General features: G+C 54.5%; 1 protein-coding gene across 6 annotated transcripts; it reads right to left on the reverse strand.

Moving 5' to 3' along the window:
- Positions 1 to 871: 871 nt before the first annotated feature.
- Positions 872 to 22,845, reverse strand: gys1 (glycogen synthase 1 (muscle)). 6 transcript variants are annotated; one of them, XM_088923269.1, is made up of 17 exons: positions 22,795 to 22,811; positions 19,547 to 19,666; positions 18,120 to 18,243; positions 17,418 to 17,599; positions 14,977 to 15,168; positions 14,281 to 14,466; positions 13,702 to 13,846; positions 11,715 to 11,832; positions 11,227 to 11,347; positions 10,050 to 10,156; positions 9,286 to 9,345; positions 6,317 to 6,509; positions 4,488 to 4,614; positions 3,119 to 3,214; positions 2,826 to 2,989; positions 2,590 to 2,670; positions 872 to 1,879 (listed from the first exon to the last, which is right to left on the reverse strand). In XM_088923269.1, the coding sequence occupies exons 3-17, from the start codon at positions 18,235 to 18,237 to the stop codon at positions 1,616 to 1,618; spliced, it is 2,154 nt and encodes a 717-aa protein (XP_088779395.1). In that variant the 5' UTR covers positions 18,238 to 18,243; positions 19,547 to 19,666; positions 22,795 to 22,811; the 3' UTR covers positions 872 to 1,615. The 6 variants fall into 6 exon arrangements, with proteins under 6 accessions (XP_088779395.1, XP_088779394.1, XP_088779399.1 ...); XM_088923268.1 differs by lacking the exon at positions 22,795 to 22,811 and adding an exon at positions 22,654 to 22,733; XM_088923273.1 differs by lacking the exon at positions 19,547 to 19,666 and having other exon boundaries at positions 22,795 to 22,845.
- Between the last annotated feature and the right edge of the window lie 301 nt (positions 22,846 to 23,146).

Consider the following 23,146-nt stretch of genomic DNA (forward strand, 5'->3'; position numbering starts at 1 on the left):
GCTGGAAGGCGTCTCTCATCTTTGACCCTGGGAGCTCCCCGAGAGGGCTGGTTCGGCTGGAGCTCTGCTGTTTCCTTCTCGTCCCCCAGCAAGGCTGAGTCACAGACCGGGGGCCCAGGGGCGCTTCATACAATCACCCCCTCGTCTGCGGTCCGGACGGACGGGGACACCTGGGGCCCTGGGGCCCTGCAGGGCTTCTGCGCAGGGGGTGGCGACATCGGCTGCAACAACCTGGCTGGGCAGCTTGTTCCCCGCCCCCACCACCCTCAGTGTAAAGAAGCCCCTCCTGTCCTGACTGGAGGAGCTCACCCAGCTGTGTCTGGAGAGAAGCCAGGGTATCGGCTTCAACCACAGGGCTGGGCAGCTTGTTCCCCACCCCCACCACCCTCGGTGTACAGCAGAGCCTCCTGTCCGGACTGGAGGAGCTCACCCAGCTGTGTCTGGAGAGAAGCCAGGGTATCGGCTTCAACCACAGGGCTGGGCAGCTTGTTCCCCACCCCCACCACCCTCGGTGTACAGAAGACCCCCCCCCCCCCCCCGTCCTGACTGGAGGAGCTCATCCAGCTGTGTCTGGGGAGAAGCCAGGGTATCAGCTTCAACCACAGGGCTGGGCAGCTTGTTCCCCACCCCCACCCCCCTCTGTGTACAGGAGAGGCTTGGTTTGCTCTCGGGTTGAAGCCTACTTTCTATATGTGTCAGTTCTTCAGATAATGACACCATCAGGAGCAGAGAGCTGCAATGGAACACACACACCCTCCCCACAGCGGGAGAGACCGGCGGCGCCCCCCGGTGGGTGACAGGAGTACCGAGTCTCTCCTGCCTCTGTCTGGGGCGACACCGATCTCCAGAAAGTCGATACAGGGCACCGTCGTGCTCAAATCCCACACCTTTATTGATTCTCAAGAAGGATTTCATCATGAACATGCCTGACAAGCACACAGAAACTGCTGAGACCGAACCCGTGCCCTGAGGCAGACTGGGAGAGAAACCGTCCTGGCTGGTCTGGGGTGGGGGGGCGCAGGGGTAACACCTCTCTCTCTCCACGGACACCAGCAGTCCCAACGTTAAAAACATTTAAATCGCCTTAAAAACGCCTTCGCCCAGTTCCCCAACACTCCCCCGAGACAGAGGGGAGGGCGTGGACTCTGGCCAGCAGGGCGGCGCTGTGTGTGCGACTGTGTGTGTGTGTGTGCGCGAGTGTGCTCTGTGAACAGATGCCCTCTGGCCAGCAGGGCGGCGCTGTGTGTGCGACTGTGTGTGTGTGTGTGTGTGCTCTGTGAACAGATGCCCTCTGGCCAGCAGGGCAGCGCTGTGCGTGCGGCTGTGTGTGTGTGTGTGTGTGTGTGTGTGCTCTGTGAACAGATGCCCTCTGGCCAGCAGGGCAGCGCTGTGTGTGCGACTGTGTGTGTGTGTGTGTGTGTGTGAGTGTGTGTGTGTGTGTGTGCTCTGTGAACAGATGCCCTCTGGCCAGCAGGGCGGCGCTGTGTCTGTGCTCAGGGGGCCAGAGAGTGGAGTGCGGTGCGGAGGGGGGGGGGGGGGGGGGTGTGGGGGAGTGCTCTGACGCGCTGTCTAGTCTGGGGGCGCGGCCCCGCGGGGGGGGTCTGCGGAGGGGCCGCTAGTTCCTCTCGCTGGACAGCGAGCTGGTGGGGGAGCTGGCGGTGCTGGGGTGCGAGTTGCCGTCAGGGGGGCCCAGCTTGGGGCGCACGGACAGCGAGGCCGGCGGCCGGATGTTCTGGCGGTCCTTCTCTGCCTCCAGGTCTTCGTCGTAGCGCTCGTCCTCCTCCTCCTCCTCCGTCTCGCTGTGGTGCGGCGAGGAGTGGCGGGACAGCGAGGGGGAGGGGGGCACCGAGGCGGGGCGGGGGTACCTGAAGCCCTGCGCCTGAGAGACGGGGGGAGCACTCATCAGACACTCCCAAACACAGACTGAGCCCCAGAGACACAGGGCACCCCCAAACACACAGACTGACCCCCAGAAACACAGGGCACCCCCGAACACACACTGACCCTCAGAGACACAGGGCACCCCCAATCAGAGAGACTGAGCCACAGAGACACAGGGAACCTCCAAACACACAGACTGAGCCCCAGAGACACAAGGCACCCCCAATCAGAGAGACTGAACCCCCAAACCCACAGACTGAGCCCAAGAGACACAGGGCACCCCCAGTCACACAGACTGACCCCCAGAGACACAGGGCACCCCCAGTCACACAGATTGGCTCCCAGAGACACAGGCACCCCCAGTCAAACAGATTGACTCCCAGAGACATAGGGCACCCCCAAACACACACTGAGCCCCAGAGACACAGGGCACCCCCAAACACACAGACTGACCCCCAGAGACACAGGACACCCCCAAACACACAGACTGAGCCCCAGAGACACAGGGCACCCCCAAACACACACACTGACCCCCAGAGACACAGGGCAACCCCAAACACACACACTGAGCCCCAGAGACACAGTGCCCCCCCAAACACAGAGACTGACTCCCAGAGACAGACACAGAGACAACACCCTCACACAAGAGCCCAGATGAGACATGAGGGCTCCCAAGGAGACAGATTCACAACTGAAAGACAGACTCACAGTATTGGGTTCATGAGGCTCATAACTGTAGATCTCAGGGAAGGACTTTGCCAGGGCCATGTGACGAGCTGAAATATAATACTGAAAGAGAGAGAAAAAAATTATTCTGTTACTGTAAAACAAATACTAAAGCTCTACAGAGAGCTGTACAGTCTGGTGCTGAAACACTAGAGGGAGCCGTCCTGTACAGGGAATTCACACAGTCTGTCTGCCCTTTCCCTGTCCCCTCCTCTCACCCTCCCCAGGTATCTCCAGTCCAGGAGGTCACTAAGCCTCTCGGTCCGGTTCCTCTGAATGATCCTCTGTCTGCGGCTCTGCTGACAGAAGGAGTAGAGGAAGGAGGTCAGCTGGTTACAGGACTCGTCCACCCCTCTGAACCGCCGGTCCAGGATGTAGATACCTGAGGAAGAGGGCAGTGTCAGCAGGCGGAGAGCTGCGCTGGCGAGGAGCAGGCCTGAATTCAACAGACGGCAAAGGAGAGCAGAAGCTCAGGAATAATGGAGGAAGAAAACTACAGGGGGAGACTCACCGTACGCAGACGGGTCTGCAATGTGTTCCTCCATAAAGCAGCCAAAACCGGACAGATTGGTGGAGACACTGGGAATCCCCATTACTGTACACTCAGCTGGAGAGAGAGGTTAATATAGTCACTGACTGGACACTCCAGTACATTAACACTGCACTGAGAGAGAGAGGGGTTAATACACACACACTGATTGGACACTCCAGTACATTAACACTGCACTGAGAGAGAGAGGGGTTAATACAGACACACTGACTGGACACTCCAGTACATTAACACTGCACTGAGAGAGAGGGGTTAATACACACACATTGACTGGACACTCCAGTACATTAACACTGCACTGAGAGAGAGAGGGGTTAATAAAGACACACTGACTGGACACTCCAGTACATTAACACTGCACTGAGAGAGAGAGGGGTTAATACAGACACACTGACTGGACACTCCAGTACATTAACACTGCACTGAGAGAGAGAGGGGTTCATACAGACACACTGACTGGACACTCCAGTACATTAACACTGCACTGAGAGAGAGGGATTAATACACACACACTGACTGGACACTCCAGTACATTAACACTGCACTGAGAGAGAGAGGGGTTCATACAGACACACTGACTGGACACTCCAGTACATTAACACTGCACTGAGAGAGAGGGGTTAATACACACACTGACTGGACACTCCAGTACATTAACACTGCACTGAGAGAGAGAGGGGTTAATACAGACACACTGACTGGACACTCCAGTACATTAACACTGCACTGAGAGAGAGAGAGGGGTTAATACAGACACACTGACTGGACACTCCAGTACATTAACACTGCACTGAGAGAGAGAGGGGTTAATACAGACACTGACTGGACACTCCAGTACATTAACACTGCACTGAGAGAGAGAGGGGTTAATACAGACACACTGACTGGACACTCCAGTACATTAACACTGCACTGAGAGAGAGGGATTAATACACACACACTGACTGGACACTCCAGTACATTAACACTGCACTGAGAGAGAGGGGTTAATACACACACTGACTGGACACTCCAGTACATTAACACTGCACTGAGAGAGAGAGGGGTTAATACAGACACACTGACTGGACACTCCAGTACATTAACACTGCACTGAGAGAGAGAGAGGGGTTAATACAGACACACTGACTGGACACTCCAGTACATTAACACTGCACTGAGAGAGAGAGGGGTTAATACAGACACACTGACTGGACACTCCAGTACATTAACACTGCACTGAGAGAGAGGGATTAATACACACACACTGACTGGACACTCCAGTACATTAACACTGCACTGAGAGAGAGAGGGGTTAATACAGTTAAGACAGTGCTGAACAGACAGGTACCTGGTGTGTATCCCCATGGTTCATAGTATGAAGGGAAGACACCCAAGTGACATCCCCTCACAAACTCCTCATAATCCATAGGGAGAAGAGGAGAAGTGGAAGACAGGAACTCAGGGTGGAAGATCACCTGAGAGAGAGAAAGGGATAAAGTCAGAAAGAGAAATGAGAAAGAAAAAGGAGATGGAGATATCAAAAGACAGAACGATCAATTGAAAAAAGAATGTCAGGAAGAAACACTAGAGGGAGCTGTCCTGTACAGTCTGGTGCTGAAGCACTAGAGGGAGCTGTCCTGTACAGTCTGATGCTGAAACACTAGAGGGAGCTGTCCTGTACAGAGCAGTGCTGAAACACTAGAGGGAGCCGTCCTGTACAGAGCAGTGCTGAAACACTAGAGGGAGCTGTCCTGTACAGAGCAGTGCTGAAACACTAGAGGGAGCTGTCCTGTACAGTCTGGTGCTGAAACACTAGAGGGAGCTGTCCTGTACAGAGCAGTGCTGAAGCACTAGAGGGAGCTGTCCTGTACAGAGCAGTGCTGAAGCACTAGAGGGAGCTGTCCTGTACAGTCTGGTGCTGAAACACTAGAGGGAGCTGTCCTGTACAGAGCAGTGCTGAAGCACTAGAGGGAGCTGTCCTGTACAGAGCAGTGCTGAAGCACTAGAGGGAGCTGTCCTGTACAGTCTGGTGCTGAAACACTAGAGGGAGCTGTCCTGTACAGAGCAGTGCTGAAACACTAGAGGGAGCTGTCCTGTACAGAGCAGTGCTGAAACACTAGAGGGAGCTGTCCTGTACAGTCTGGTGCTGAAACACTAGAGGGAGCTGTCCTGTACAGACTGGTGCTGAAACACTAGAGGGAGCTGTCCTGTACAGAGCAGTGCTGAAGCACTAGAGGGAGCCGTCCTGTACAGACTGGTGCTGAAACACTAGAGGGAGCTGTCCTGTACAGTCTGGTGCTGAAACACTAGAGGGAGCTGTCCTGTACAGAGCAGTGCTGAAACACTAGAGGGAGCTGTCCTGTACAGTCTGGTGCTGAAACACTAGAGGGAGCTGTCCTGTACAGAGCAGTGCTGAAACACTAGAGGGAGCTGTCCTGTACAGTCTGGTGCTGAAACACTAGAGGGAGCTGTCCTGTACAGAGCAGTGCTGAAGCACTAGAGGGAGCTGTCCTGTACAGTCTGGTGCTGAAACACTAGAGGGAGCTGTCCTGTACAGAGCAGTGCTGAAACACTAGAGGGAGCTGTCCTGTACAGTCTGGTGCTGAAACACTAGAGGGAGCTGTCCTGTACAGTCTGGTGCTGAAACACTAGAGGGAGCTGTCCTGTACAGAGCAGTGCTGAAACACTAGAGGGAGCTGTCCTGTACAGTCTGGTGCTGAAACACTAGAGGGAGCTGTCCTGTACAGAGCAGTGCTGAAACACCAGAGGGAGCCGTCCTGTACAGACTGGTGCTGAAACACTAGAGGGAGCTGTCCTGTACAGTCTGGTGCTGAAACACTAGAGGGAGCTGTCCTGTACAGTCTGGTGCTGAAACACTAGAGGGAGCTGTCCTGTACAGAGCAGTGCTGAAACACTAGAGGGAGCTGTCCTGTACAGTCTGGTGCTGAAACACTAGAGGGAGCTGTCCTGTACAGAGCAGTGCTGAAACACTAGAGGGAGCTGTCCTGTACAGTCTGGTGCTGAAACACCAGAGGGAGCTGTCCTGTACAGTCTGGTGCTGAAACACCAGAGGGAGCCGTCCTGTACAGAGCAGTGCTGAAACACTAGAGGGAGCTGTCCTGTACAGTCTGGTGCTGAAACACTAGAGGGAGCCGCCCTGTCTCTCTCCCACTGCACCTTGACTCTGTCCGAGGAGTTGTTGAACAGCCCTATTCTGCGGATGGAGTTGAGGATGGGGTCGGTGGAGTCGTCCAGCATGTTGTGGGTGCAGATGGGGGGCTGGCACTGCCTCTGTGTGCCGAAGATGGCCCTCTTCATCATGGTGAAGTCTTCCTTATCCAGCATCTTCGACACGTCTGGGAGCTGTCCCCTAAAAGAGAGGGGGAGCGAGACGGAGATCGACACTTCACCGAGAGAGAGTTACAGAACCACAAAGCACTGCGACACCACCGCCTTCGTCCCTAGAAACCAGATACAGACCGACGCCTCCACTAACTGGTTTCAACCGTCACCCAACCAAGTGTGTGGAGTGTTTCTCCAGTTGGACAGAGGACACAGGTTACTCCCCCCACAGACTTCTGGGGAATGTAGTTCAGACAAGACCCTCCATCTTGCTGCCCAGACCACGCGAGTCGTGGCTGCCATGTTCAAACCTTTCTAAATGTATCAGGAAAGCAACTGGCTGTTATTGACTGTTATTGATTTGGCGGCACTGGAAATCATCTCTCAGGCCAATGGAGGGATTCTGAGAGAGAGACAGAGAAATAAAACAGATGAACACACACACACACACACACACACACACACACACACACACACAAGCAGGAGAGAGAGAGAGACAGGCAGGGACAGAGAGACAGGCAGAGAGAGAGTAGAAACCAGGAGAGAGAGAGAGACAGGCAGGGACAGAGAGACAGACAGAGAGAGAGTAGAAACCAGGACAGAGAGAGACAGGCAGGGACAGAGAGACAGACATAGAGAGAGTAGAAACCAGGAGAGAGAGAGACAGGCAGGGACAGAGAGACAGACAGAGAGAGAGTAGAAACCAAGAGAGAGAGAGAGACAGGCAGGGACAGAGAGACAGACAGAGAAAGAGTAGAAACCAGGAGAGAGAGAGACAGGCAGGGACAGAGAGACAGACAGAGTGAGAGTAGAAACCAGGAGAGAGAGAGACAGGCAGGGACAGAGAGACAGACAGAGAGAGAGTAGAAACCAAGAGAGAGAGAGAGACAGGCAGGGACAGAGAGACAGACAGAGAGAGAGTAGAAACCAGGAGAGAGAGAGACAGGCAGGGACAGAGAGACAGACAGAGAGAGAGTAGAAACCAGGAGAGAGAGAGACAGGCAGGGACAGAGAGACAGACAGAGAGAGAGAGTAGAAACCAGGAGAGAGAGAGACAGACAGGGACAGAGAGACAGACAGAGAGAGAGTAGAAACCAAGAGAGAGAGAGAGACAGGCAGGGATAGAGAGACAGACAGAGAGAGAGTAGAAACCAGGAGAGAGAGAGAGACAGGCAGGGACAGAGAGACAGGCAGAGAGAGACTCACACACACACAAACACAACATAAACTGGAATGCTACAGAACCTTAAACAGACAATACACACTAGCCGAATATTTGACCAAGATAAGAAACAACAAACAGAAACAGACCCTGACGAAGTACAGGCTCAGTGACCACAGCCTGGCCAGAGAAACTGGACATAGGCAGACCTGGCTGCCCAGAGAGGACAGGCTCAGGGACACAGTCTGGACACACACACTGGACACAGGCAGACCTGGCTGTCCAGAGAGGACAGGCTGTGCTCCCACTGCCAGCGGGGAGAAACAGAGACAGAGGTGCACTTCCTACTGCACTGTGACAGATACTCTGGGATTAGAGAAACATTCTTCCCTAAACTCAGAAATCTAGTCCCAGAGTTCCCACACCTGCCAGAATCACAACGGGTCCCAATCCTACTGGGAGAGGGAGGAGGGAACTCAGTTGAACTGGCAGCCCAGTATGTGATCTCCTGTCACAGCCTGAGGAACAGTGAGTCTGTCTCCCAATAATAATAATACAGTGTGTGATCTCCTGTCCCAGCCTGAGGAACAGACAGTGAGCCTGTCTCTCAATAATAATAATACAGTGTGTGATCTCCTGTCCCAGCCTGAGGAACAGACAGTGAGCCTGTCTCTCAATAATAATAATACAGTGTGTGATCTCCTGTCCCAGCCTGAGGAACAGTGAGCCTGTCTCTCAATAATAATAATACAGTGTGTGATCTCCTGTCACAGCCTGAGGAACAGTGAGTCTGTCTCCCAATAATAATAATACAGTGTGTGATCTCCTGTCCCAGCCTGAGGAACAGACAGTGAGCCTGTCTCTCAATAATAATAATACAGTGTGTGATCTCCTGTCCCAGCCTGAGGAACAGACAGTGAGCCTGTCTCTCAATAATAATAATACAGTGTGTGATCTCCTGTCCCAGCCTGAGGAACAGACAGTGAGCCTGTCTCTCAATAATAATAATACAGTGTGTGATCTCCTGTCCCAGCCTGAGGAACAGTGAGCCTGTCTCTCAATAATAATAATACAGTGTGTGATCTCCTGTCCCAGCCTGAGGAACAGACAGTGAGCCTGTCTCTCAATAATAATAATACAGTATGTGATCTCCTGTCACAGCCTGAGGAACAGTGAGTGTGTCTCCCAGTAATGCTCCATCTGTCTACAGTATATGTCAAAATTGTATGATATGTCTCTGTTGTAAATGTCTGTAATATGTCTGTAGATTTTATTATATTATTGTTATTTTTTGTTTTGTGAATTTCATTATTTTATTTGCTTTGGCAACACTGATTGTACCCAGCAGTCATGCTAATAAAGCACCTGGGATTGAATTGAATTGACTGCCAGGGACAGAGAGAGAGTAGAAACCAGGAGAGAGAGAGAGACAGGCAAGGACAGACAGACAGATAGAGAGTAGAAACCAGGAGAGGGAGAGAGACTGGCAGGGACAGAGAGACAGACAGAGATAGAGTAGAAACCAGGAGAGAGAGAGAGAGACAGGCAGGGACAGAGAGACGGATTTCCCTCAGTGTATCAAACTGAGAGCCCTTCCTCGTCACTACATCTCCCCGTCACCCTGCAGGAGAGCAGTACTCACACCAGCAGGGACTCGTACAGCTTCTTCCCAAACTTCTCCTTCACCGTGTTGGCGGTGTCCCTGCAGGGGGAGAGAGGTCCCACTCTCAGTGAACAGGACTCTGCACGGACCCCACGCACATGCACACGCACACGCACACGCGGGACTCTGCACGGACCACACGCACACGCACACGCACACGCACACGCACACGCGGGACTCTGCACGGACCACACACACACGCACCACACACACACGCACACGCACACGCGGGACTCTGCACGGACCACACACACACGCACCACACACACACGCACACGCACACGCGGGACTCTGCACGGACCACACGCACACGCACACGCACACGCGGGACTCTGCACAGATCACACGCACGCACGCACGCCCGGGACTCTGCACAGACCACACGCGCACGCGGGACTCTGCACAGACCACACGCGCACGCACACCCGGGACTCTGCACAGACCACACGCGCACGCACACCCGGGACTCTGCACAGATCACACGCACACGCACACCCGGGACTCTGCACAGACCACACGCGCACGCACACCCGGGACTCTGCACAGATCACACGCACACGCACACCCGGGACTCTGCACAGACCACACGCGCACGCCGGACTTTGTGAATCTGAGGAAACTGGGCAGAACACAAAGAACCAGGTGTTAAAATGTTAAGAAGTGTTCAGGCAATGGCCAATGGTACAGAGACAGTGCAGACTGTCACACAGACAGAGGGACAGAGGGACAGAGGGACAGAGTACCAGAGCTGCTTGCGGACAGCCTGCCCCTTCAGAGTCTCCACGTTGAAGTTGTTTGTCCGGGCTGGCATGATGAAGAAGGCGATGACAGTCACCTCGCTGTGATTGACCTGAGGAGAAGGGACAGAACAGGACAGGACGCTGGATCACACACTGCACAGCGCAGCACAGGGCACACAGCCCTTCAGACACTGCAGCACAGAGCACACAGCCCTTCAGACACTGCACAGCGCAGCACAGGGCACACAGCCCTTCAGGCACTGCAGCACAGAGCACACAGCCCTTCAGACACTGCACAGCACAGCACAGAGCACACAGCCCTTCAGACACTGCAGCACAGAGCACACAGCCCTTCAGACACTGCACAGAGCATCCCAGAGCATACAGCCCTTCAGACACTGCACAACGCAGCACAGAGCACACAACCCTTCAGACACTGCACAGCGCAGCACAGGGCACACAGCCCTTCAGACACTGCACAGCACAGCACAGAGCACACAGCCCTTCAGACACTGCAGCACAGAGCACACAGCCCTTCAGACACTGCACAGAGCATCCCAGAGCATACAGCCCTTCAGACACTGCACAACGCAGCACAGAGCACACAACCCTTCAGACACTGCACAGCGCAGCACAGAGCACACAGCGCTTCAGACACTGCGCAGCGCAGCACAGAGCACACTGGATCACACACTGCACAGCGCAGCACAGAGCACACAGCCCTTCAGACACTGCACAGCACAGCACAGTGCACACAGCCCTTCAGACACTGCAGCACAGAGCACACAGCCCTTCAGACACTGCACAGCACAGCACAGTGCACACAGCCCTTCAGACACTGCAGCACAGAGCACACAGCCCTTCAGACACTGCACAGCGCAGCACAGGGCACACAGCCCTTCAGACACTGCAGCACAGAGCACACAGCCCTTCAGACACTGCACACCACAGCACAGAGCACACGGCCCTTCAGACACTGCACAGCACAGAGCACAAGGCCCTTCAGACACTGCACAGCGCAGCAGAGAGCACACAGCCCTTCAGACACTGCACAGCGCAGCACAGAAAAGTACATCAGGCTCAATGTATATTAGCACAGTGATCACTAGTGATCTCTGAGCAGCACAGTGGGACAGGACAGCGGGACAGGGCAGCGAGCTCGGGATAAACGAGTCCACACCCTCAGTAAGTAATTCAGTCTGGCCAGGGCCTCCAGGAAAATATCAGCTCCTTTGTTGGAGAATTCATAACGTCCGGCAATGAAGAGGAACAGGGTCTTGTCCAGGTTGAAGTCCAGGTGTCTGGGGGGACACAACGGGTATTTTCATTCAGGCACCAACACAAGTATTACCTGCCCCCTCCTCACACTAGACTCAGTGCCTCCAGAGCGGCACTGATCTCTCTGACAGGAGGCTTGACACCCCCACAGCCCGGGACACAACCCCACCGAGGGCAGCTCTGTCCCACCGGCCCCGACGGAGTCACCCCAGCGCCCGGCGGGCTTGGGCCGGCGGGAGGGCACCCCCTGCTGGGGGGGGGGGGGGTGCGGATGAAGACCCCGCTCAGCGGCGGTGTGTGCGTGCCTGTGTGCGTGTGTGCAGATGTGTGCGTGCGTGCGTGCGTGCGTGCGGGGCGGGACGCTGGACCGGGCGCCGGTCGCTCACGGACCCGTAGAAGTGCCCGCGGATGAACTCCTGGATGCGGGCCTTGCTCTGGGCGTGCAGGTTCTGGAACTCGTGCACCGCGGAGAACTTCTTGACGTTGAGGCCGTTGGGCGTCACAATGTCTGCGGGGTGAGAGCCAGAGAGGCCAGACTTAACACCGGGCTCAGGGGACCGATGAGTAAATCAGTGATGCCAAAGAAAACATTTACAATGAACAGAAGATCTACAGGCACTTACAATACAGACACATCAAAAGACATCAATACACAGACATATGGAGCATTAGTGAGAGACAGGCTCACTGGCAGGAGATCACACACTGTATTATCAGATCAAGCCTCTCTCTCCCCCTCCTCTCTCTCCCTCTCAATTCAATTTCAGTTCAGTTCAATCCCAGGTGCTTTATTAGCATGACCGCTGGGTGTTGCCAAAGCAAATAAAAAGAATAAAATTAACATGAAACAAAACAAAAAAATAAAAATAAAATAACAAACAACACAGACATATCATAAAATATTTAAATATACTGTAAACATATTGAACATTACTGGGAGACAAGCTCACTGTTCCTCAGGTTGGGACAGGAGGTCACACACTGTATTATTATTATTGAGAGACAGGCTCACTGTCTGTTCCTCAGGCTGGGACAGGAGATCACACACTGTATTATTATTATTGAGAGACAGACTCACTGTTCCTCAGGTTGGGACAGGAGGTCACACACTGTATTATTATTATTGAGAGACAGGCTCACTGTCTGTTCCTCAGGCTGGGACAGGAGATCACACACTGTATTATTATTGAGAGACAGACTCACTGTCTGTTCCTCAGGCTGGGACAGGAGATCACACACTGTATTATTATTATTGAGAGACAGGCTCACTGTCTGTTCCTCAGGCTGGGACAGGAGATCACACACTGTATTATTATTATTGAGAGACAGGCTCACTGTCTGTTCCTCAGGCTGGGACAGGAGATCACACACTGTATTATTATTATTGAGAAACAGGCTCACTGTCTGTTCCTCAGGCTGGGACAGGAGATCACACACTGTATTATTATTATTGAGAGACAGGCTCACTGTCTGTTCCTCAGGCTGGGACAGGAGATCACACACTGTATTATTATTGAGAGACAGACTCACTGTCTGTTCCTCAGGCTGGGACAGGAGATCACACACTGTATTATTATTATTGAGAGACAGACTCACTGTCTGTTCCTCAGGCTGGTACAGGAGATCACACACTGTATTATTATTATTATTGAGAGACAGGCTCACTGTCTGTTCCTCAGGCTGGGACAGGAGATCACACACTGTATTATTATTATTGAGAGACAGGCTCACTGTCTGTTCCTCAGGCTGGGACAGGAGATCACACACTGTATTATTATTATTGAGAGACAGGCCCACTGTTCCTCAGGCTGGGACAGGAGATCACACACTGTATTATTATTATTGAGAGACAGGCTCACTGTCTGTTCCTCAGGCTGGGACAGGAGATCACACACTGTATTATTATTATTGAGAGACAGGCTCACTGTCTGTTCCTCAGGCTGGGACAGGAGATCACACACTGTATTATTATTATTGAGAGACAGGCTCACTGTCTGTTCCTCAGGCTGGGACAGGAGATCACACACTGTATTATTATTATTGAGAGACAGGCTCACTGTCTGTTCCTCAGGCTGGGACAGGAGATCACACACTGTATTATTATTATTGAGAGACAGACTCACTGTCTGTTCCTCAGGCTGGGACAGGAGATCACACACTGTATTATTATTATTGAGAGACAGGCTCACTGTCTGTTCCTCAGGCTGGGACAGGAGATCACACACTGTATTATTATTATTATTGAGAGACAGGCTCGCTGTCTGTTCCTCAGGCTGGGACAGGATATCTCAGTCTGGGATGCCAGTTCAACGGATTTCCCTCCTCCCTTTCCCAGTTGGGAGCTGTTGAGAGAGGTGTGGGAGTCTCTCTCACTCACCTGGTTTCCTCTTCAGCAGGTTCTCCGCCTCGATGGCTGTGATCTGGGAGACGGTGGTGAAGACGTGAGCACAGTGCACAGCTGCCCGCTCTATACAGTATCGGTGATAGATCTGTCTGTCCCCAGCCTCCTTGTCCACATTGAACTGAGGGACAGAGAGAGAGGGGTTAATACAGACACACTGACTGGACACTCCAGTACATGAACACTGCACTGAGAGAGAGGGGGGTTAATACAGACACACTGACTGGACACTCCAGTACATTAACACTGCACTGAGGGAGAGAGGGGTTCATACACACACACTGACTGGACACTCCAGTACATTAACACTGCACTGAGAGAGAGGGGGGTTAATACAGACACACTGACTGGACACTCCAGTACATTAACACTGCACTGAGAGAGAGAGAGGGGTTAATACACACACACTGACTGGACACTCCAGTACATTAACACTGCACTGAGAGAGAGAGGGGTTAATACACACACACTGACTGGACACTCCAGTACATTAACACTGCACTGAGAGAGAGAGAGGGGTTAAGACTGGGCAGTTGAGACGGAGAGAGACAGTACGTTGTTGAGGTTGTTGTAGAAGTCCACGTTGCCAGCGCAGAGGTATCGGCCCAGGAGCGTGGCGTGGGTGGTGAAGATGGTGGCCACGGGCAGCTTGCGCTTTCGAGAGAGAACGATCCCAACGCCCGCCAGCCACTCGTGGAAGTGGGCAACGATGTGGGGAGTCTCATCGCACTGCGCAGCAAACTGAGAGGGAACGAGAGAGAGGGGTTAATACACACACACAGAGAGAGAGGGGTTAATAATGACAGAGAGAGAGGGGGGTTACTAATGACATAGAGAGGGTGGGGGGTTAATAGAGCCAGAGGCAGTGAGAGTAAAGACACAGAGAGAGAGACAGAGTCTAAGAGAGCCCCCTTCACATACTGCAGTTCAGTACAGGGCATCAGCAACTCTCGGAGAACCCAGGCGCAGGACCCACAGGTGTCCTGATCGCGCCTGTGTATAATTCAATAAAAACCAGCCTCTGTTTCTCTCGTTACTCCTCACTACACTTCTTCCTCCCTCCTCGCTCCATAACTCTCGGTTTCAGCTGCGTCATTTGCGTGACGAACGTGCCCAAGACCCGCTGCCTCATTTCCACCACATCATCTGAGCTAACCGAGACAGGGACCCAAACTGGGGATTTCCGTGTGTGTCCAGGGAGCGCCTGACTGGAATTCCTGGCAACAGGGCTCTTCAGGCCAAGTCTCCCACCTCCCCCAGCAGCCAGGCGGTGAGGAACCCGAAGAGCACAGCGTCGTTGGCGTCACGATCGAACCAGGGGACCCCGATATTGCAGCTCTCCCACAGCTCCTTCTTCCAGCGGTCCAGCGACCAGGCAGTGAAGGCTACATCAATCAGGATCACATAGGGGCTCCCCTCAATCAGCCATCGGCCGAAATACACCTGAAGAACAGGGGTACAGGGGTTAATACACACACACTGACTGGACACTCCAGTACATTAACACTGCACTGAGAGAGAGAGGGGTTAATACAGACACACTGACTGGACACTCCAGTACATTAACACTGCACTGAGAGAGAGAGGGGTTCATACAGACACACTGACTGGACACTCCAGTACATTAACACTGCACTGAGAGAGAGAGGGGTTCATACAGACACACTGACTGGACACTCCAGTACATTAACACTGCACTGAGAGAGAGAGGGGGGTTAATACAGACACACTGACTGGACACTCCAGTACATTAACACTGCACTGAGAGAGAGAGGGGTTAATACAGACACACTGACTGGACACTCCAGTACATTAACACTGCACTGAGAGAGAGAGGGGTTAATACAGACACACTGACTGGACACTCCAGTACATCAACACTGCACTGAGAGAGAGAGGGGTTAATACAGACACACTGACTGGACATTCCAGTACATTAACACTGCACTGAGAGAGAGAGGGGTTAATACAGACACACTGACTGGACACTCCAGTACATTAACACTGCACTGAGAGAGAGAGGGCTTAATACACACACACTGACTGGACACTCCAGTACATCAACACTGCACTGAGAGAGAGAGGGGTTAATACAGACACACTGACTGGACATTCCAGTACATTAACACTGCACTGAGAGAGAGAGGGGTTAATACAGACACACTGACTGGACACTCCAGTACATTAACACTGCACTGAGAGAGAGAGGGGGGTTAATACAGACACACTGACTGGACACTCCAGTACATTAACACTGCACTGAGAGAGAGAGGGGTTAATACAGACACACTGACTGGACACTCCAGTACATTAACACTGCACTGAGAGAGAGAGGGGTTAATACAGACACACTGACTGGACACTCCAGTACATCAACACTGCACTGAGAGAGAGAGGGGTTAATACAGACACACTGACTGGACATTCCAGTACATTAACACTGCACTGAGAGAGAGAGGGGTTAATACAGACACACTGACTGGACACTCCAGTACATTAACACTGCACTGAGAGAGAGAGGGCTTAATACACACACACTGACTGGACACTCCAGTACATCAACACTGCACTGAGAGAGAGAGGGGTTAATACAGACACACTGACTGGACATTCCAGTACATTAACACTGCACTGAGAGAGAGAGGGGTTAATACAGACACACTGACTGGACACTCCAGTACATTAACACTGCACTGAGAGAGAGAGGGGTTAATACAGACACACTGACTGGACACTCCAGTACATTAACACTGCACTGAGAGAGAGAGGGGTTAATACAGACACACTGACTGGACACTCCAGTACATTAACACTGCACTGAGAGAGAGGGGTTAATACAGACACACTGACTGGACACTCCAGTACATTAACACTTTGCCATTGATATGGGATTCGGATCTTGACAGGGGGAGGCAGTTTAATGCTGGACATAAACACGACTTCACACAAACTCTGGCGAGAAGAAGGGGCAGGAGGAGAGTCACGAGGGGCAGATGTGACATCGATACCCCGCGTGTGCAGCTGTCTGTGTCTCACAGTGACCCAGTGGCTCTGTCACCGGGCTAATATAGCACAGTAACCTTTGCAGAGAGCATTCCAGCACCCAGCCTTCCTGCACTGGGGGGGTGGGGGAGAAGGACCGCCCGCGTGCTGCAGGTTCCTGGTCCACAGCGCCCCCTCGCTCCAGTCAGGCGCAGCGGGGGAACTGCACCAGCCTCTCTTCCACAGGGGTGAGCAGTCCTCCCACCTGGTACCCCAGTCCAGCCTCGGGGGGGGGGGGGGGGGGGGGGGTCATCGATATCCGGGGGTCTGTCTGACTCAGCTGTGACACACCTGTTGCTCGAACCCGAGCCCAGAGCTCTGCTCCACACTGCTGACACCCCTGCTGCTCAAACCCGGGCCCAGGGCCCAGAGCCCAGAGCTCTGCTCCACACTGCTGACACCCCTGCTGCTCGAACCCGAGCCGAGCCCAGATCCCAGAGCCCAGAGCCCAGAGCCCAGAGCCCAGAGCTCTGCTCCACACGGCTGACGCCCCTGCTGCTCGAACCCGAACCCGAGCCCAGAGCCCAGAGCCCAGAGCACTGCTCCACACGGCTGACACCCCTGCTGCTCGAACCCGAGCCGAGCCCAGAGCCCAGAGCACTGCTCCACACGGCTGACACCCCTGCTGCTCGAACCCGGGTCCCACTGACCTTGCAGCCCTGGGAGTTCATCTTGTCCAGGGTGCGCCGCAGCGCTGCGGTGGGCGGCTCGATCAGCTCCACCTGCGTGCGCACGCTGTGCTCGAAGTAGGGCCCCACCAGGAAGTAGTTCTCCCCCCACTCCTCTGCTGTGAGGCGCGCCTTCGTCTGGATCACCGTGTAGATCCCGCCCACTGAGAGAGAGACAGGGGGGTCAGAGAGACAGGGGGGTCACAGAGAGACAGGAGAGACAGGGGGGTCAGAGAGAGAGAGAGACAGGGGGTCACAGAGAGAGAGAGAGAGAGAGAGAGAGAGAGACAGAGGGGTCACACAGAGAGAGAGAGAGAGAGAGAGGGGTCACACAGAGAGAGAGGAGAGATGGGGGTCACACAGAGAGAGAGAGAGAGACAGGGGGTCACACAGAGAGAGAGAGAGAGACAGGGGGTCACACAGAGAGAGAGAGAGAGAGAGACAGGGGGTCACAGAGAGAGAGAGAGACAGGGGGGTCAGGGAGAGAGAGAGAGACAGGGGGGTCACACAGAGAGAGAGAGATGGGGGTTGACACCCTGCGAGAGAGAGACAGGGGGGTCACACACACCCAGAGAGTGAGACACAAGGGGGAGACTGAGGATTGAAGGGGTTGAACAGAGACAGGGACATACAGGACACGACTGGACACTGACAGACAGGCGCTACAAAGACAGGCACACAGACCCTTATTGGCCACCTCCCAGGCGATCTCGAAAAGCACAGCGTTCTCCTGGTCGAACTCCTCGTCCCACTCGTCCACCCCAAACAAGGAGGTGACCGACAGACTGCGGGTCAGCGGCATCCTGGCCTGGGGAGACACGGAGAGACCCTGAGGGGAACTGCAGGCAGGCAGGCAGGCAGGCAGGCAGGCGCCGGACACCCGTGGGGTCCTCGTCCGGGGTCCTGGCTTGCCCAGCTGTTGCGAGGGGGAGAGACCGAGCCTGCACGTGTATAATTCACCAGCTTCTCTCTGAATAACACATGCCCCAGCAGCCAGCCTCTTCAATCCATCACCAACTCAAACAGCATGAGCCACGGGCTGCAGTGCACCTGGGCTCCTTCAATTATTAAGGTTCAGAAAGGAAGAGGTGGAAAATGTTCCTCTCTCTCACTGTGTCTCCTGTCCTGTTGTGTGTGTTTATCACTGAGGGATTCTCTGTGATCTCGTCTCTCTCTCACTGTGTCTCCTGTCCTGTTGTGTGTGTTTATCACTGAGGGATTCTCTGTGATCTCGTCTCTCTCTCACTGTGTCTCCTGTCCTCTTGTGTGTGTTTATCACTGAGGGATTCTCTGTGATCTCCTCTCTCTCTGTGTCTCCTGTCCTGTTGTGTGTGTTTATCACTGAGGGATTCTCTGTGATCTCCTCTCTCACTGTGTCTCCTGTCCTCTTGTGTGTGTTTATCACTGAGGGATTCTCTGTGATCTCGTCTCTCTCTCACTGTGTCTCCTGTCCTGTTGTGTGTGTTTATCACTGAGGGATTCTCTGTGATCTCCTCTCTCTCTCACTGTGTCTCCTGTCCTCTTGTGTGTGTTTATCACTGAGGGATTCTCTGTGATCTCCTCTCTCTCTCACTGTGTCTCCTGTCCTCTTGTGTGTGTTTATCACTGAGGGATTCTCTGTGATCTCCTCTCTCTCTCACTGTGTCTCCTGTCCTCTTGTGTGTGTTTATTACTCAGGGATTCTCTGTGATCTCCTCTCTCTCTCTCACTGTGTCTCCTGTCCTCTTGTGTGTGTTTATTACTGAGGGATTCTCTGTGATCTCGTCTCTCTCTCACTGTGTCTCCTGTCCTCTTGTGTGTGTTTATTACTGAGGGATTCTCTGTGATCTCCTCTCTCTCTGTGTCTCCTGTCCTGTTGTGTGTGTTTATTACTGAGGGATTCTCTGTGATCTCCTCTCTCTCTCTCACTGTGTCTCCTGTCCTCTTGTGTGTGTTTATCACTGAGGGATTCTCTGTGATCTCCTCTCTCTCTCTCACTGTGTCTCCTGTCCTGTTGTGTGTGTTTATCACTGAGGGAGTCTCTGTGATCTCCTCTCTCTCTCTCACTGTGTCTCCTGTCCTGTTGTGTGTATTTATTACTCAGGGATTCTCTGTGATCTCCTCTCTCTTACTGTGTCTCCTGTCCTCTTGTGTGTGTTTATTACTGAGGGATTCTCTGATCTCCTCTCTCTCACTGTGTCTCCTGTCCTCTCAGTCACATGTCTTCAAGTCCTGATTTAGAACAGGCCCAGCTGCAGGGTAAGACAAAGAGAAGCAGTGTGGGAGTCTGACAGGAGAGAGGGGGACAGAGAGACATGCAGCTACACACGACTGATGAGACCACAGAGGAAGTCACATTGGCACTGACACCACACACAGCCAGCTCTCTGTTCCTGCTGCTGCTGCTGCTGCTACTCCTACTGCTACTGCTACTGCCACACTCCAACACTGCAGGCACAGAGCAGTGACACACACAGCCCTACACACTGCAGACACAGAGCAGTGACACTGTGGACACACTGCAGGCACAAAACAGTGACACACACAGCCAGCTCTCTGTTCCTGCTGCTGCTGCTGCTGCTACTCCTACTGCTACTGCTACTGCCACACTCCAACACTGCAGGCACAGAGCAGTGACACACACAGCCCTACACACTGCAGACACAGAGCAGTGACACACACAGCCCCACACACTGCAGGCACAGAGCAGTGACACACACAGCCCTACACACTGCAGACACAGAGCAGTGACACTGTGGACACACTGCAGGCACAAAACAGTGACACACACAGCCAGCTCTCTGTTCCTGCTGCTGCTGCTGCTACTGCCATACTCCAGCACTGCAGGCACAGAGCAGTGACACACACAGCCTCACACACTGCAGACACAGAGCAGTGACACTGTGGACACACTGCTGGCACAGAGCAGTGACACACACAGCCCCACACACTGTTGACACAGGGCAGGGACACTGTGGACACACTGCAGGCACAGAGCAGTGACACTCACAACCCTGCACACTGCAGGCACAGAGAGCAGTGACACACACAGCCCTGCATGCTGCAGGCACAGAGCAGTGACACTGTGGACACGCTGCAGACACAGAGCAGTGACACACACAGCCCCGCACACTGTTGACACAGGGCAGTGACACTGTGGACACACTGCAGACACAGAGCAGTGACACACACAGCCCCGCACGCTGCAGGCACAGAGCAGTGACACTGTGGACACGCTGCAGACACAGAGCAGTGACACTGTGGACACGCCGCTGGCACAGAGCAGTGATATACATAGCCCTACACACTGCTGGCACAGAGCAGTGACACACACAGCCCTACACGCTGCAGGCACAGAGCAGTGACACTCGCAGCCCCGCATGCTGCAGGCACAGAGCAGTGACACTGTGGACACACTGCTGGCACAGAGCAGTGACACACACAGCCCTACACACTGCAGACACAGAGCAGTGACACACACAGCCCCACACACTGCTGACACAGAGCAGTGACACTGTGGACACACTGCAGGCACAAAACAGTGACACACACAGCCAGCTCTCTGTTCCTGCTGCTGCTGCTGCTTCTGCTGCTACTGCTACTGCCATACTCCAACACTGCTGACACAGAGCAGTGACACACACAGCCTCACACACTGCAGGCACAGAGCAGTGATACACACAGCCCCACACACTGCAGACACAGAGCAGTGACACTGTGGACACACTGCTGGCACAGAGCAGTGACACACACAGCCCCACACACTGTTGACGCAGGGCAGTGACACTGTGGACACACTGCAGGCACAGAGCAGTGACACTCACAGCCTTGCATGCTGCAGGCACAGAGCAGTGACACTGTGGACACGCTGCAGACACAGAGCAGTGACACACACAGCCCCGCACACTATTGACACAGGGCAGTGACACTGTGGACACACCGCAGACACAGAGCAGTGACACACACAGCCCCACACGCTGCAGACACAGAGCAGTGACACTCACAGCCCTGCACGCTGCAGATACAGAGCAGTGACGCTGTGGACACACTGCTGGCACAGAGCAGTGACACTCACAGCCCTGCACGCTGCAGACACAGAGCAGTGACACTGTGGACACACTGCTGGCACAGAGCAGTGACACACACAGCCCCGCACGCTGCAGACACAGAGCAGTGACACACACAGCCCTGCACGCTGCAGACACAGAGCAGTGACACTCGCAGCCCCACACGCTGCAGGCACAGAGCAGTGACACACACAGCCCTGCACGCTGCAGACACAGAGCAGTGACACTCACAGCCCCGCACGCTGCAGACACAGAGCAGTGACACTGTGGACACACACAGAGCAGTGACACTCACAGCCCCGCACGCTGCAGGCACAGAGCAGTGACACACACAGCCCCGCACGCTGCAGACACAGAGCAGTGACACACACAGCCCTGCACGCTGCAGACACAGAGCAGTGACACTCACAGCCCCGCACGCTGCAGACACAGAGCAGTGACACTGTGGACACACACAGAGCAGTGACACTCACAGCCCCGCACGCTGCAGGCACAGAGCAGTGACACACACAGCCCCGCACGCTGCAGACACAGAGCAGTGACACACACAGCCCTGCACGCTGCAGACACAGAGCAGTGACACTGTGGACACACACAGAGCAGTGACACACACAGCCCTGCACGCTGCAGACACAGAGCAGTGACACTCACAGCCCCGCACGCTGCAGACACAGAGCAGTGACACTGTGGACACACACAGAGCAGTGACACTCACAGCCCCGCACGCTGCAGGCACAGAGCAGTGACACACACAGCCCCACATGCTGCAGGCACAGAGCAGTGACACTCGCAGCCCTGCACGCTGCAGACACAGAGCAGTGACACACACAGCCCCGCACGCTGCAGGCACAGAGCAGTGACACTCACAGCCCCGCACGCTGCAAGCACAGAGCAGTGACACTCACAGCCCCACACGCTGCAGGCACAGAGCAGTGACACTCGCAGCCCTGACACAAGGTCATGAGCTCCAGCAGGACGGAGAGACAGGAGAGGCGAGGCTCCACCGCGCCGCATCAGGACCGAGCCCGCCGGAAATCCGCGAGTCACCGCGCTACGACTCGGCCCCCAGAGTCCGGAAGCCCCCCCCGCAGGCACGCTCGCTACTCGGGCCCCATGCAGACGGACCCCCGGATCAGGGGAAACCAAGGAAACAAACACACACACACACACACCTCTCCCTGCCTGTCTCCTCCCGCACGCAGCCACCGGGAAACACAGAACCCCAACTCGCCCGGAAAATCACTCACACAGCCGCCACAGCCGCCAGCGCTTCGACACCAGGAAGGTCAGGCATCGACAGGCTTCAGACTTACCTCCGTTGCGTTAGAGGTCCGAGCAATCACAACCGTCTCATCTGTTGCAACCAGTCCATTCTGGGAAACTGAGGAGAGGCGAGGGGGCGGGGGCCTCGCTCGCGTCCGGGGCTCCTATTGGCCTTCCCGACGTCAGTCAATCTGAGTGACGTTGCGGGACAACGGTAGGCACGCAGCCGAGGCCCCTCCCCCATCGGGCGTGGCCAGGAGGAGTCGGTAACGCCCCCCTTCCGCATTAGCTCTTCGCCACTCAAGACACGCCCCCCCTCCGGGAGAGCCCTCAGCAAGCGATTGGCCGAAGGGCCGGGCGCCGGGGGGGAGAGCGCGGTTCCCATTGGCGCAGGCGGACGTC

Source organism: Atractosteus spatula, chromosome 8 (genome assembly GCF_055471065.1).
Source record: "Atractosteus spatula isolate fAtrSpa1 chromosome 8, fAtrSpa1.hap1, whole genome shotgun sequence".
NCBI classification, from domain to species: domain Eukaryota; kingdom Metazoa; phylum Chordata; class Actinopteri; order Semionotiformes; family Lepisosteidae; genus Atractosteus; species Atractosteus spatula.

What these genes read in the sequence shown, in the direction of transcription:
- gys1 (XM_088923273.1), bottom strand. Translation starts at nt 18,237, where the DNA reads ATGCCGCTGACCCGCAGTCTGTCGGTCACCTCCTTGTTTGGGGTGGAC. An exon ending in GACTGAATTACTTACTGAGG is followed by an intron (nt 10,157 to 11,226) that starts GTGTGGACTCGT and finishes CCTTCTCCTCAG; the next exon opens with GTCAATCACAGCGAGGTGAC. An exon ending in TGCAGACCCGTCTGCGTACG is followed by an intron (nt 2,990 to 3,118) that starts GTGAGTCTCCCC and finishes CCTCTTCCTCAG; the next exon opens with GTATCTACATCCTGGACCGG.